Here is a 16,667-nt window from a genome sequence, read left to right as displayed (position 1 = left end):
AATTATAAGACAGAAACCACTTGGGCACGTCCCATACCGTGCCTAGCAGTTTCTACCCCATAATTAAGCATCACATCACGCGATACAAACACACTCGCACGCTACTCACACCATGCGTCACTTTCCACAATCCTCTCGCTTGTCTTGCCAAATCCCACTCATTCTCAACCTTTCCACCACTACCGCGCCCGCGTAAAACGCATCAGGCCAACGGTCTTCTGACCTCGTCAGGCATCGTCACCCCGTCGGGCCGGGCATCGTCACCTCGTCAGGGATGGCATCGTCCCGCGTAAACGTACACGCCTCAGGACGGAATTCTACACACACTTTCCTTCTACCGCGCCAGCGTAAAACGCATCAGGCCAACGGTCTTTTGACCACGTCAGGCATCGACACCTCGTCAGGCCGGACATCGTCACCTCGTCAGGGACAGCATCGTCCTGCGTAACGTACACGCCTCAGGACGGACCTTTCCAACCAAACCACATTTCCATATCCTCGTTCCACTCAAACCACACTTACGCACAACCAGTACTCGCACGGCCAAACACAATTCCACATTGCATGCACATTTCACAATTCACATACACTTTGCAAATATACATTCTCACCACGCCAGCACACCACACAATCATACACATATAACACGCGATCCCGAAGCACTATCACACATTCTTGGTACGCGAACATATTGCGCAATCGCACTGCCACACCATCACACCTCACGGCCACACACGTGACATATACGACCGCACGTACACAACCCGAAACACAATCCCAAATCAGCCAACTACCACAAATCGGACAATCACGCACAAATTTCCATTCAAGGCACAATCCCAATAATTAATCGCACAAATTAATTCCGATCAAACCTCAACATCACAGCCCGAATCCAAGCTCCCTAAACCTCAAAATTCTTCGCCTAATCAGTCCGCAACCACCAAATAATTAGTCACTCAAATCAGTCCCGAACAGCCCCTAAAACAGTCACAAAAATCGCCTAAACCGGATCCTAAACGAGTCTAGAAATACCCGTGCTCCTAAGTAGTTTTTGGGGGAGACACTTACCCAAAAAGGCGAGACAGAACGGGGCTAGAACGGGCCGGGACAGCGGCAGCAGCGGGAGCGGCGTCGTCGGCGACGTACGGACGGCGTGAACAGTGATTCCCCCGTACGAACGCAGTGAACAGTACTCCCCCATACGGACACTGTACGGACAGGCTGGGAACGGTGGCCGACGAGGTGCCGGTGACAGCCGCGGCGTCCGTACGGTCCATCGTGAACAGTGATCCGTACGGGGACACTGTACGGACGGTGCTGGGCGGCGACGTATGGATGTGCTGGACGGCCGGGCGTCGACGGAACGGCGATTGGAGCTCCGGCGAAGCTCCGGCGGTACTGTTTGTAAAACAGAAAAATGAGAAAAGAGGGAAAAAGGAGAGAGAGGGCTGTTTCTGGACTATAACCGGGGCTGTGGTGGCTGTACAGGTGAGAGGGAGGTCCAAGGGTGCGTGGCGGGGCGGCCCAGCCCGGCTCGGTGGCAGTGCGTTCCGGCGTGAACGATGCACGTAAAATGCGAAACTTGCCCACGGTAGAGAAAAAAAACGCTGAAGAAGAAGAGGAAGAGGGGAATTGGTCTCGGCAGATCAGGAACACACGAATGAGAGAGAGGAAATTCTGGTCAAATGAGTCAAATATAACTTAATGGAATCCAAGTGTCAAAATCTTGGCCAATGGACAATTTTCCCCTTGATCCAAGGGCTAAGATTTGATCTAATCCATTAATCCAAGGGTGAAATGGTCATTTGTCCTTAACCATGGTTGACCAGACCTGAGTTAAGCCTAACTAATCCTGGTTAACCCCCAAAAATTAACTAAATTTCGGAATTAGTGAAAAATGGCCTAGGGGCATTTTCGTAATTTTCCGATCCCGAACCGAAATTCCAATTTTTGCACATACGTATTCCATATGTGCGTGGCCAACATAATATGGTGTCGGAATCGCGAAATTCATCGCGCAAGCCCTCGAAAATCCACGTCAAAGTTTCGGGAATAAAATAATATTATTTTTCCAATTTTTGTCGAAATTCCAATTTTTGGCCAAAACTACTCCCGGTATGCGTGGCCACCCCAAAATGACACTAGCCTCGAAAAATAACCTCAAACGACTTTAGAATCGCCATCGGTGACCAGAGGGGCAAAATCGTCATTTTCCGGGTCCCGGACCGAAATCCATTTTTTTTTGCAGAAATGGGTGGCCCCAAGGTTGGCCAAGCCAAAAACGTCATCGGCCGCTCAAAATTGTCACTTTCAAAATTCTCGATTCCCGGGCCCGAATTCCAAGAAATGACTAAAATTGGACAATTGCAACTTTAGCTTATCTCTGGCTAACGGGTGGCTCATTGGGATTATGCGCTCTCGACCCGTGACCGACACTAAGTCAAATCACGTTTAAGTTTACTCCACCCGAGACGACCTCGATTGTCATATAATTGCGAGGGTCTGTCACTAGTTCCCTTCGGACACGATCAATCAAGTAGACCGGTCTCGGTTGGCTCAAAACATTCCCTCGTCAATCCATATGGTCGAAGATCGAACTCAGGTCGAGTTCTTTGGTCGTGCGAAGTCAATCCCGTAATAGCCCTACCCCTAAGGTTAGCATCCCGAGAATGCGCGGGTCCCGGGTGAGATCTCACTATAAGTGCATTGGCCAAAACATTCATTTCTTAAATCCCGGGAAAAGGATCGAAAATTCAGACTGTTACGCGGGGGCAGCGCCCCTGAAACCTCAACGGGTTTGGGCTTTTATTTAAGCTGGCCCGTATGGTGCGAGATTAAGAGATTTCATATAGGTTTAGGTTTTGGGCCCGTTTGGGGCACATATATATTTTGCTCGTTTTTCTGATCATTGTAACGACTTGAGTGGCTGTAAACCGAAAATATAGTGAAATCTCTTTGCAGGACGTAGCCCTATTCGAGGGTGAACCTGGGTAAATTCGTGCATCGTCTATTTTTCTCTGATTTCTGCGTGATCGTTCTGTGTTCGGTTCTCGATACATCCCTTCAAATAACATGTACAGTCCTTGAACTTTGGCTCAATGTGCAATGTAGTCCTCGAATTTTTAATTTGTCTAATGTGGTATGTGAACTTTACCCTAATATTTAATGTAGTCCATGAACTTTTAATTTGTTTAATGTCGTCTCTGAACTTTTGATACATGTTCAATTAGGTTCCTGAAATATATGAAAACGTTTAATGTAGTCCTGAATTATATATAATATAGGTCCGAATATGTGCATTTTTATTAAGGATGGGATTATTAATGGAGTTGGTGGCCACATCGTAGCATTTATTTAATTAACAGTATATATTAATAAGGCTCCTTGATCTTTCGTCATGTCGGTGATTCAGCCAGCTTGACTTCTTTCCCAAAATGGAAATAATTATCAGCTCTCTCTCATGCCATATCCTTCCAGCTGTAGAACATAATTAATTTCAGGATATACCTGGATTACTTACCATTTTCATATGTATGTACATTTTTCAATTCAAGTAACTATTCAATCCAATTGCATCGATTGAATTCGCCCCTCTTTTGAATTCCACTTTTTGAGATTGCTAGCATAATATAACGCAATTTTGAATAATCAATTCTTCATGTCTCGTGAAACGACACAACTTATCGTAGCACATTTATCTTTTAATTATGTGTCATGGGCCGAAACCTTGAGACCGTGACACATGCATGACGTGAATTTTTCCATTGATCTCGCACTCCCCTATTCTAATACGTTTGATTTTCTTGACATTTCATGCCATGAACAATGAATCACTTGCTCAAGATTGCTTTGGCTTCATTTCCGTTTATTTCCATGCTCAGTGTCATGCGATTTCCATTTCCTAATTGGATTGTAAACGCGTATGTGATCTCAGAGAAATCATTTGATTACCATGCGAGTCCTAGAAGGTTGATTTAGTTTGGACAATGCTAGCTGTTCCGTCATACATACGTATCGTGCCGAAGACGGCTTCACCGCGCGTGTGAAGCATGCCCGGCAATCTATCCCGCGCGTGATTTCCGCAACGACGCGTGCGTGGCGCCGCGATCGGTTTGACGTGGCACCTTCGAGTTTGCATAACCGAACAATCGGCGGATTTGCGCAATTGGTATGTCCATGGACGAACAGAACCTGAAATTATTTCATTCCTTAATGGATATGCGAGGATCATTTCCCATGAAGCTCGAGAGTACCCTCTTCGAGCGCGATAGCATGCAATCTTGGTTCTTTCACTTTCTGAACATAAATGGATCATAACGTTCTTTATATGTAAACCAAATAGACATAGAAATGGACAGATGACAACAAACCTCACACTTTCAACCTAGACCCACACAGACAAAGAAAAACCTAGACCCACGACAACACACTTAATTTCATCTTATTTCGTTTCACTAAGGACCAAGAAAAGAGAAAAAGACACTACCAAACTCTTTCACGGGAAATAGAAGTTCGACCATGTAGGAGTAGGGTTTCCATAAGGGTACGACGGCATCGGATCGTTCTTGCTGAGATTCACGGCATTGCCCTCGTCGCGCGGCTTCAGCAGCTCCATGTACCAAGGCTGGTTCTGCATGGTCTCCACGGCCACGGCATCATTCAAGGCGGCACTGTTCTTCGGAGCCGCCTCGCCATTGTCCTCCTCGGAACCCTTGTCTGCCTCCGGCTCCACCGGCGCCTCCTGGTCCGAGCCCGGCGCCACCTTCTTCAGCTTCTTGATCCTCTCCTCGATCTCCTTCCCGGTCTTCTCCAGCATCCATCCCAGGTCGTTCAGGTCCACGATGGTCAGGCCCTGGAGCCCCTCGCTGCCGACGAGGGCCCGGTACATCACCTGGCCAATCTCCTTCTCGCGGTTGTCACGCAGCTGCTTCTTCAGCTGCTCCTCAGCCTTCACGATCCTCTGCCGGATGAACCCTTGCTGGTTCACCATCCGCTTGCTCTGGTCCATCTCCGACATGTTCTTGAACCTCGCGATGGCCCGGCGCGCCCCCAGCGTGGACGGCCACACCTCCGGCTCGGCCTGGTACGGGCTGTAGACGATGGCGCACGCCTCGATCCCGCACAGCGTGCTCAGTTCGCTCACCTTCTTCATCAGGCCCTTCTTTCTCTTCTTGAAAGTGGCTTTCCTCGCGGCATCGTTGGCGATGTACGCGAGAGTGACTTTCTTTCTAGTCATGGCCAGGGGAGGATTGGTGCTCCGGAAGGAAAACGTTGGACGATCTTTGAGGTGGCTTTGTTGCCCCTTAGGGCATAGCGTTTATATAGTGTGGGGAAGAAGATCGCGCTATTAATGGACAAGATTTTGTTGCCTTCTCTTTTTCGAAGGAAATGGTCCCCTGGCAAAACAGTGCATTAGGATTCCTAGGACAATGATTGTGGTCGGCTGCTCTAATGGAAATTCAATTTGGGGTAACAAAAATTTACTATATGAGATTGCGGACTGACATGGTATGTGCCTTAGGGATTCCAGTTTTCTTTCTGTTCAGGTGAACTGTCAAAGGGTGGATAAGATCAAAATCCATTTATGGCTTCCATTTGAATTTCGACAGGAATCAAAGAAGGATCGTGTACTGGCACTGGAATTCAGCACAACTAGAATCTGGGCAATGATAAGAAAACTTGTCCGGTCAATTATGATACCCATGAGTGATTACCAGATTTGATCAGCCTCTACCCTAACACATTAGCTCACCTGCCCTTTTTTACGCAGCACCGTCCAATTTTTTCTTGATAGCGGCGGTCCATTGATCCGAGATCACGGCGGAAAGCACCGAAATGATGGCAGTTGGCACTGCCGATATGCCCAGGAATTGCTTATGAGAAAGGTATGAACAAATCGGGTGTCGTCTTCGCGCAATCATGTATGCCCATGTTCAAAAAGGGAAAAGAAGTTTCGGACGATGCTGTACGTTCGCCGATACGTTTCGGGTCCGTTGACGGTGGAGGATTTCGTTTATATACCAACATTATTGATGTCATGGCTTATATAGAATAGTTTACGAGTCTTGATAACGGAATTGGTCCTCCTGATAATGAACCTAATAAAAATCCTAATAAGATCATCATACGATCGATCCTAAGGTTGATTTCCCTAGACAAGAATTTCGTTTCATTCCTTAACTGGGAAAAAACCAAATAACGCTCTATATCTAGTTTGAGTTGTTCTTATACATTTTAGGTTCAAATTTTTTTTTGTTATTATCAACAAAAAGTTGTGGGAAAACCATAGATATGACTCGTATTTTGCATGCACTAGCCAAAGAAAAACTTTATAAGCTACTTATGTGATAACTTAACTTAGTTATATTTGAGTTACACGAATTTGAACCAATCATGGCATTACTCGAAGGTATTTGCGTGAGGTTCGTATTTTTCTTTTTTCTTTCTTTACTTTTTTTCGATTAGACAGATAAGCGCAAAATCTCTCTTTTTTCATTTTTTCATTTGTTTTCCTATTTTAACTTTGCATAAGGCAAAGTTTTTTTTTTTTTTTTTGAGGATGATGGTCGGAACCTTTTTCTTTTCAAATTGAAATCCCCTCTATTCCAATGTATATAAGCAATAAAACACCAGCAAAAACATTTCCAATTACACAGAAAAGATCTATATTTAAGCAAAGTCCGTTGCACCTTATACGAAGGACGTAACGAAGAGGCGAACGTGTATCATGATTCCGCTCCGGTCACCATACAAACCGATTGAAAGAAATTGTTACATACTTCGAGCAACGTTATGAATACGAAGAAACACGGAAGGAGGAAAAAAAAAGGAGAGGGAATGATGAAATCACTCTAGTTCTATCCCACAACACATGAGGGTCTCTGGGACTCTTACAATAACTTGTTGGATGGAGGAGCAGATGATGCTTGGGATGGAGAAGCAATCTTGACCTCATAAGTGGTAGCATTGCCTGCTCCAATCGGGTCTGTTGCTCTTTGATCGCTGTTCGTGTAGCTCCCATAGCCATTGTTGTTCCTAGGACCACCATCCCCATGTTTTGCTAGCTCTTTCCGCGCCAGCCGTTCGGCCTTGTTCACATGCTTGTCCATATCAGCTTCGGCCTCTCTCGCCAATCTCACCTCGTGTGCCACCCCCGCTCTTGCTTTCGCGTAGTCCTTCTCGGCCTACCAATGGATTTTGTTGCAAAAAAATGTCGTTAAATGGTTATTTTTCAGAACCCCCACTGTTCGAGATTGACACAATCACATACTACTAGGGATCAAAGGATATCCATGTAGTTTTGATCATATGCAAGAACCGTGACCAGAATTCAATTGCAAAGTAGGACTAGGGACCAAAATCACGCGAAATGAAAATTTGCAAATCTGATCTTCTCAAAATTTCCATGTGAAATCAAACTGAACTCATCAGTAACTCGTATACTTTGACATCAGAAAAATCTTTTGTAGCACTGATAAACCATGAAAAGTTGTTTAAATGTCAAGAGTTGAAACAATAATGTGGATGAAACAGAGAAGATTGGCTAAGAACATAAGATAACTGCACGTAGTTCGAGTCTTGGTGCGACTTGATCCTGTATACCTTCTCGTCGGCCCTCGCCTCGGCCTTGACCTTGCGCGCGGTGTTCATTTCACTAAGCTTCTCCTTAATGGCCTGCATCTCTCTCTATCTCTCTCTCTCTCTCTCTCTCAAAAATGGCTTACTGTAATGGTTTCTCAAAGCTTTCCCAGACATCAGAAGACATTTATAGGAGACGGACAGCATTCTATTCTGGGATCTCCCTCTCTTTTCTTTGTGGTTGCACTGCCTACAAGTGTCGAACATGGGGACATTCTCCATCAATTCGTGGCGGATGCTTTCTTTCTCAATAAGGGATTTGCAGCAAGTTTGGAGGGAAGCGTGTGACGAGAATGAAGTTCGAGGAATGAGATCCGAATTCAAAGCGGGCATGATTAGACATTAGAAATGGAAAGACATTTTCCATTTCAGATCACTTGCTATAATTAACGACAGACATTCTCTGCCGTTAACCAGGAAGAGAAAATCAGCCAAACAGCCACTAGAAACTTACGACCATGCAACATGGCATCGACCAAAGTATTCGGATATGAAAGCTTTCCTACAAAAATTTAACATATAAGTCAAATTCCTAAAGAAAGTAGAGAAATTACACGTGAATTTACCTATCAATATTTGCTTGTTATGAAAGTCTTTAGATGTTGTTCCATGGGCCTTCTAGGTAATCGGATCTTTACGTTTGTGTCCTAGATTTTAAAAAGAAAAGAAAGGTGTTTCGACTTTTAATTTTTGACTAACCCAACGTCAACTCTTCGATAGTCTAAAAAGAGAAGTCAAAGCATGTACGTCGCGAGATTCTAATTAAGTTTTTTCCTCTAAAATTTGCCAGATGGGTGCCAAGCCCCTCGGTGAAAACCAAACTCAAAATTGGCAAATATGAAAGACTCGTAGTCCCCGTATTATTGATTAAACGATTACAATCTAGAAAGGAACATGAACTAGACTTAAGAATGATTTAGGGTTCAAAGCTATAGCACAAGCATAAATTAAACTCACAAGAGCGGGAGTTTAGCAACATAAAACGAAGGAAAGAAAATTTGGATAAAATAAGTAAAGAATCTTGCGATTTGGTATAGTGTCGTCTCCTTCTTCTTTCCTAAGACATCATTTTAGAGTCATATGTCTCTAGGATGTCACTTTCCCGCATTTTTTTCGGACTTTTACCCGGTTTGGCATCATACTAGTCACTTTTGCCATGTGCGTGTCAATCGCCTGTGCGGCTGTGTCACGTGTCTAGCCGCGATCCCCACATCCCCTGTGCGGCTGTGTCACGTGTCTAGCCGCGATCCCCACATCCCCAGAATCCAGGGTCATGGCCTAAGTGCTGGTACTTTCTCATTTTCAACGTTGACAGCATCACCGATGTCCGAAAATCTCCCTAAAGAATTTCGATGATAACGAAACATAATCCAAAGCTCATGTCTAAACCACGCGGAAGTTAGGATATGACTCTATAGAAACATCAGTCAAATTTCACCAAGTCTTTCATCTCGTGAAGGCGCTCTAATTAACTTGAGCCACAAAGTTGCCGCTTACGACTAACACATGACCTCCCATTAAACGGAGATGACCGATCAAATTGTTGGTAGGGTGTGATCCAGTAGATCGTCCCTGTCTTTCATCTAAACCGAATCAGTTTGCATCTTCGTGTGTCAAATGGCCAATGTCGCTCTCACAATCGAGTTTCTCGTTCCTAGACTTTGTAGCCGAGGCACTGATTTAGTCACTGCGAGCTACATCCGTTGCCCCCGAACAGATCCTCGAGCTCAAGCCAGCTATTGATTTTGAGGGGTCTCGATTGGTCATTTTCAGGAAGGAAAGAAAATCACGTGACGTTTCTATATTTGAATTTCGGGTTTCGGATAGGGAATGATTTTCCAACTATTTAACTGGGACTGGAATCGTCTTCATTAAGCGAGGAATCATCAAGCAAGCATGCACCCAGAGGAAGACAAACTCTCTCCCATGGAAGAGCTTTACCCTATCCCTCTTGGTGATAGCATACCCATTCCTCTAAAACCCCCTTAAACCCTACAACTTCTTTGTCCTGTTCCTCAAATCCCATACACAATACACCTACCCAAGCTAATTACGTCTCGAATTGGGAGTTGTTCTTGCCTCCTTAGAGCTTCTTGGTGGAAAGTGTCAAAGATTCCTCGCCGAAGTCTCCTTCCATTTGGCCTTGTGTTGTCTCTCTTTGTCCTCTTGTGACAAGAAAGGGTATTTAGCTCTTGCTATCTTCGCATTTCAGGTATTTGGCTGTTTCATTCTCCATCAGCTTATGCCCTAAATTTGCTTCATTCAAACTGAAATGGAAGAGCCCAAACCCTAATTCTCGGTGGTAGTTATCACCTCCCTAACCCTTCATCCTCTATTTTCACAAGTGAAGTTGCTTCGCCCAAACCCTAACCTCTGTTTTCCCGGTGCTTTTTGGTCTCTTTCTTCAGGTGCTCTGTGTTGTTGTTCCCTGCAAATCAGGCCCTGGGTTTTCCCCTGTTGGAATCCAATGGAGGAGGATGATGCTTCAGATGCTCGCTTAGCATCCATCTGCAATAAGTTGGGCAATTTATGGTCTGAAAGTGACTTAGCAATTATTGATAGAGCGGTTCCTTTGGAAAAAATACAAGAGTGCCGATTGACTTTATATGGGCAATTGTTCTCAGCCCCTAATATTAATGTCCAGGTATTCCAATGCATGATGAAGAGAGCCTGGAGAATTGATTCAGTCAATATTACCCAGTTAGATCAAAAAAACCTTTGCCTTTACCTTTAAATTCGAGAATGAGATGAAAAGGGTGAGGGATTCGGGGCCCCGGTCTTTCTCTAGCAACCTACTGGTGCTCAAACCGTTTGTCTGGGATATTCGACTGCAATGCTATGAATATACTCATTGTGATTTTTGGGTCCAAGTGCATGGTTTGCCTATGAACTGGATCTCAGAGGAATCCATAAGGAGAATCATGGCGGCTGTGGGCCTTGTTTCTGAAGTGAAATGCGACCCAAAAGCCTCTTCCACCTTTTCAAGGGGAAAGGCTAAAGTTAGACTGAACTTAACACCCCTTTGAAGCTTGGTACGATTGCTAGCCAAGAAGGAAAGAAATTATGGGTTGATTTTAGATATGAGAGGCTGCCACACTTCTGCTATGCTTGTGGTCGGATTGGGCACTATGCCAAATTTTGTGAAGTAGAACAATATGACAAGAGCAAGCTAGAGACAGATACCCCAGGGTGTTTCAGCCTTTGCTCCGTGCGGAAACAAGAGAGTGGAACCCGCTTTGGAAATCAGTCCATGCTACAAAAGTGAATGAAGTTAGAGATGAGGAGATAGATCCTGATACTCCAACCCCCACTCTTCAAATGGTGTCTTACAAGTCACGAGGAAAGAGTTCGATAATCCCAAGCTTTGAGAATAAGATTGAGAAACCAGGACAACCCTTTTGTAAATGAACTAGTAGCAAGATGGGTTGGCGGCTGGTTTTCTAAAGATGGTCCTGACCAACCAATTCAGCCGCTAAATGCCCCTGTCCTCCCCCTAGTGAGTGAAGGGAGCTCTAGCGGCCCTCAGAAGAATTACAACAATGGAAAGAAATCAGCAAGCAAGAAGATCTAGAGAAGGTACAGTCCCTACTCCACCCAAAAGGGTCTCTCCCCTGCCTTGGACGTGACCCATCTTCTAGATACTCCGATCCAGGTTCTAAATGAGCCTCAGTTACGGGCTTTGGTGGCTAGCCCTAATAAGCCACCGGGTTTCTCATGAATATCTTAAGCTGGAATTGTCAGGGGTTGGGCACACCCCTAACAAGCCAGGAACTGCGAGCCTTAGTGGCTCGTGTTAAGCCCAGTATCCTCTTTTTGATGGAAACAAAGAACAAAGAAGTGAAGGTTCAGAGACTAATGAGACGTCTAAATTTCTAGTTTTACAAAGTAGTAAACCCAACAAGAATAGCAAGTGGGTTAGCGGTGATGTGGACGGATTCGGTATCCTTGAATGTGGTAAGGGCCTCTCCGGAGCTATTTGACTTGATTTGCTCATATAAAGTAAGCCAAACTCATATGAGAATCACATTTGTCCATGCCACAACAGTATACCAAGAAAGGCTCCAACTTTGGAGCGAGCTGCGTTACCATAGATTTGTATGGGTGATTTCAATGAAATCTTGCACTCGTGGGAAAAGATCGGAGGATGCATAGCGGATAACTACAGGCTAGCTGCTTTTCAGGAATTCCTTAATAATTGTTCCTTGCTAGATCTAGAGGGCAAGGGTTACGCGCTTACCTGGGCAAATAATAGGGAGGGAGAGGCACATGTGAAAGAACGCATAGATAAAGCCCTATGCAATATGGAATGGAGAGTAAAGTTCCCAAGTACATAAGTTCTTGCCCTACCTACGGTCGTTTCAGACCACAACCCACTATTTCTGACACTCTCACCTACCTCATCTAAAAGAAAGAGGGAATTCAAGTTCGAAGCCTTCTGGATGGAAGATGAAGATTGCATTAAAGTTGTACAGTCGGTGTGGAGTGTCCTTGGATTGGGAAATGAGAAACTCACGAGGAAATTATTGAGAGTATCAGAAGCCTTGATGAAGTGGAGTAAGGAGAAGTTCTCAAATGCGCAATGCCAAATAAATTCTCTAAAAAGAGAACTCCAGGAGATTACAAATGCCCAAACTTTGCAACTAAATAGGGAGAGGGTCAAATCTTTAAACCAGCAAATTGAAGACCTATGGAAACAGGAGGAAATGTATTGGGGCATGAGATCACGCATTAGCTGGCTGCATTGGGGAGATAAGAACACAAGGTATTTCCATGCAACCACAGTTAAGAGAAGAAAAAGAAACAAAATCTCTATGTTGAAAACGACGGAAGAAGAGTGGAGCTGTGACCTAAAAGAACTACAGGAATTGACGATGCATTTCTTCCAATCGCTTTACACCACAGCGGGTCAAAGAAACTTTCAGCCAGTAATTGATATATGCCCTACCATAGTGGAGGATCAGATGAATCAGAACATGCTAAGGAGTGCAACAATGCAAGAGGTCGAGGAAGCGACTTTTCAGTTAGGCACCAAGAAAGCTCCGGGACCAGACGGTTTAAACGGACAATTCTATCAACATCATTGGAAAATAATCCAACACAATGTGCTTAATATGGTGAGATCTTTCTTCAACACCGGCTCTCTTGACCCAAATCTGAATAAGACCCACATTGTTCTTATTCCCAAAAACCCCAACTCAGAAAGGATTTACCAGTTCAGGCCCATTAGTTTATGCAACTTCAGCTATAAAATTATATCGAAGGTCTTGGCAAACCGCCTAAAACCTTGGCTCCTTAATTTGATAGCAATGGAACAAAGCACCTTCGTCAGTGGCAGATAGATACAAGACAATATTTTTGTGGTACAGGAAGTCCTTCACCAATTGAGAATCAGCAAGAGGACAAAGAGATTTCAGGCAATTCTAAAGCTAGACATGAAGAAAGCCAATGATGGAGTTGAATGGGATTTCCTAAAAGCATGGATGATAAAGATGGGCTTCAGCACGAGATGGGTTTCTTGGAATATGGAATGTGTCTCCAGCGCTTCTCTTAGCATCAAGTTTAATGGGGAACCCCTCTCTTTCTTTAAGCCCTCGAGAGGTCTTTGCCAAGGGGACCCTTTGTCCCCATATTTATTCATTATTGTGGCAAATTTATTGTCCTTTCTCATGAAAAAAGTAGTAGATGATGAGAGTTTTAAAGGAATCAAACTAAACAGGAACTGCCCCTGCCTATCCCATTTATTGTTTGCAGACGACTCAATCTTCTTCTTGGATGGAAAGGTCAGGGAATGCCAAAACCTAGCATCTATCCTTCATTAATATTGCTTTGCATCGGGTCCGGAAATCAACCTCAACAAATCGGGTATTTTCTTTAGTGCGGGGTGTCCATTTCAGCTGAGAAGGAAAATAGCGCAAGAGATGCGTGTTCCGGAGATCGACAAAACTAGAGAGTATTTGGGCATAGCATGGATACTAGCAAGAGTAAACATAAAGTTGGAAGGTTGGAAAGAGAATTTTATCTCCAAAGCGAGAAAAGAAATATTAATCAAAATGGTGGTACAAGCTTTGCCACAGTATGTGATGTTTACTTTTAAAATTCCAGTATCTATTTGCAAAGCCATAGAAAGGAAGATAGCTTCGTTCTGGTGGAAAACGCATGCCTCCAAAGCTAGCCTTCATTGGAAAAAATGGGAAACGCTGAAGAAAAGGAAAGACAAAGGTGATTTGGGCTTTAGAGATCTTCTTACTTTCAATAGAGCAATGTTGGGAAAACAAGCCTGGAGAGTCGCATAAGCTCCAAACGCTTTATGGTATAAAGTACTTAAAGGAAGGTATTTCCCAAATTGTGACTTCTTGCATGCTGCTAAGGGTTCTCGTCCTTCATGGGGTTGGCAAAGCCTACTAATAGGTAGAGAAGCGATTTCAAAGAAGGTGAGATGGAAAGTGGGTAAGGACCAACAAATCAGAATCAGAGAGGATGGATGGTTAGAAAGGGGTGTATTGAGAGGGCCATATAACCAACAAGATCCCAATATGGTTGCTGAATTGATTGACTCAACGGAAAAACAATGGAAGGGACAACTATTGGGGAATTTCTTTGATGAGCAAGTCGTTAATGAAATCCAAGCAACTCCATTGCCAATCATCTCGACAAAGGATAAGCTAGTTTGGTCAGCAAATAAGTCTAGGTGATAATTGGTTAAAAGTGGTTACAATCAACTTTGAAAGATTGAAACCATACAAGACAATGGGCAGGCTTCAACCTCCTACCAAATGCCTAATTCTCTGTGGAGCAAGATCTGTAAACTAAAAACACTCCCCAAAGTCAGATTATTCATGTGGAGCATTTGCCAAAATGCTCTACCAACCAAGATTAACTTGTATAAAAGGAAGCTTTTACCTAAGCCTTACTGCCCCATGTGCCGCAAGGAACCCAAAAGAGTGGAACATCTATTTCTCCTATGTGATAGGACAAAGCAGGTTTGGTCGAGTCCATAATTCAATTTTCAGTTCTCTCACCAACAAGTGACCAGAATGGAGGAGTGGTTGCTGAACTATGAAGATTTGACCCAAAAGAACCTATCCTTTGAGATCATCCCAGTCACTCTCTGGAATATTTGGTTAGCGCGTAATTCCTTTGTCTTCCAATACTAGATTCCTAGTCCCAGAAGCATAGTAGACTCAGCTTTTGCCATGCACTACAATTATGCGAAGTGGCACGAGGGCAACAAGACGGAGAGCGAGCATCGAAGGATTTACCTTCGAGGTGGAGACCACCACAACCAGGGACGTTGAAGATTAACATCGATGGATCACATCTCCCAAGGTCTACGAAAGGGGCTTTTGCTTTTGTGTGCCGCAATTCTGAAGGGAGATTGATCGAAAGAGCTGTGCAACCAATCCGAGGGTCCTTCGCCCTTCACTCTAAAACCCTTGCTTGTCTCTACACTCTTCGACACTTTGCTGGCCGATCTAGACAAAAATTTGTGTTGGAAACTGATAGCTCCACCTTGATAAGCTTCCTACAAGATTCATCTCTCTGCTCTTGGGATGTTAAGCCCATTATCACATAATGTTTAGGCTTCATGGCCCTTTTTTAGAGTCTTGAGTTAGCCTACTGCTCTCAAGACTCAAATAAATTAGCAGATTGGGTTGTAAAGGCCTCAAAATTTAAGGCCCTTCCACGTTATTGGGTTTCTTACCCACCACCCTCTCTATGGAAGATCATGTGTTTTATTGCCCTTTACTCTAGAGGGTTGGTTGTTAAATAAAATAATAAGTCTCTGTTATGTCCAAAAAAAAAATTGGGACCGGTTCGCGAGTTTCAATGATGGATTTGGGCATTAATACGGCCATAGGGGTGCATCCGGGAATGCCTTGCGAAGAAGCTACGTAGTAGGACCTTGTGCCAAAATATTTGGTGTTTGGTCCAAAGTTTTGCTTTATAAACGCTCAAAACCTAATACGAGCAACCTGTGGTTTGGCTTTGCACTTTTTAAGAAGAACAACTTACCTCGGTTAATAAACATTTTTTATCCTCACTTAACCGTCAGGAAATTTTTATTATTTCTGCCCCATTTTCATCTTCTTCAATTTGCAAGAAGTTCGCAAAGAAAGAGAGGCGAGTGGCGGCAGCGTCGCCGTCACCATGCTCCGGTTAGTCCCCCTAGGGTTGTGTGACTTGGGCAAGCCACTCGCAAAGCTTGTTGGTGGGGTTGCAACCCTCACCCGAGGTCTCGTGACCCCGGCGTCACCTCGCCGAGGTCACGTGACCTCTCCACCTTGTGGAAGCAATCTTGCACGAGAGTTTCCCTTCGGCGGATGTACTGCTCATGTCATTTGCATTTTTCTCCCTCATTTTAAAAGCTCTTTCGACTCAAGGTTTGGGATTGTGCCGGCTAGCCGAAACTTGATCAGATGAAGCATTACGTACCAGCCCGTTACAACCAACCTACGGGTCAAAGAGAAGATAAAGAAGAATGAGGGAACAATGGCTGAGATTTGAGAAAAAAACACTACGCCGCATATTAGTTTATGAACTTTTATCTATTTAGTTTGCTAAAAATAATTCGTCAATGGAAATTCATTTACAGCAAATATAAAATTATATACATGTTTTAAGTTAAGAAAATAAATTTCCTAATCTGAAAAGGGGAAAATATTTTCCCGAAAAATTATTTCTCGAAAAGTAATATTCCTTTACCATTAAAATTTCTCCGAAACAAACACACTCGACTCACTTCATTTTCCATATCAACATAGAGTTGAGCTCGACACTTTATTTAGATGAAAAGAGAGAGAGGGGGAAAGGATTATAACTTATTGGACGCACGTAACAAATTTATTCTTATTTTTTTTATTTTTATCCTTAATATAAATTTATTTATAATTATATAAATATATATTTATGCCCTACTACACTTATTTTATTCATTCATTTTTTTTCTTACTAACATCTAAACAATATTATTATAACTCAAATCCCCACAAATATATTTTCTCCGCTTTTTTACCATGATTATCCAA

The 16,667-nt window shown here is 43.7% G+C and overlaps 2 protein-coding genes across 2 annotated transcripts; both read right to left on the bottom strand.

The window, feature by feature from the left end:
* Positions 1 to 4,327: 4,327 nt before the first annotated feature.
* On the bottom strand, positions 4,328 to 5,261 carry LOC115694040 (agamous-like MADS-box protein AGL80). Its single transcript, XM_030621165.2, has one exon. It carries the CDS (start codon positions 5,237 to 5,239, stop codon positions 4,499 to 4,501), a length of 741 nt encoding a protein of 246 aa, XP_030477025.1. The 5' UTR covers positions 5,240 to 5,261; the 3' UTR covers positions 4,328 to 4,498.
* A 1,390-nt stretch (positions 5,262 to 6,651) lies between these two features.
* LOC130139981 (late embryogenesis abundant protein 6-like) lies at positions 6,652 to 7,735 on the bottom strand. Its single transcript, XM_056318072.1, has 2 exons — positions 7,606 to 7,735; positions 6,652 to 7,187 (listed from the first exon to the last, which is right to left on the bottom strand). The coding sequence occupies exons 1-2, from the start codon at positions 7,681 to 7,683 to the stop codon at positions 6,894 to 6,896; spliced, it is 372 nt and encodes a 123-aa protein (XP_056174047.1). The 5' UTR covers positions 7,684 to 7,735; the 3' UTR covers positions 6,652 to 6,893.
* Between the last annotated feature and the right edge of the window lie 8,932 nt (positions 7,736 to 16,667).

Source organism: Syzygium oleosum, unplaced genomic scaffold (genome assembly GCF_021117445.2).
Source record: "Syzygium oleosum isolate NSW1041296 unplaced genomic scaffold, Sole_v2.1 Sole_v2.14, whole genome shotgun sequence".
NCBI classification, from domain to species: domain Eukaryota; kingdom Viridiplantae; phylum Streptophyta; class Magnoliopsida; order Myrtales; family Myrtaceae; genus Syzygium; species Syzygium oleosum.
Note: the sequence above shows the minus strand (reverse complement) of the source record. Positions and strands in the feature narration are given on the sequence as shown.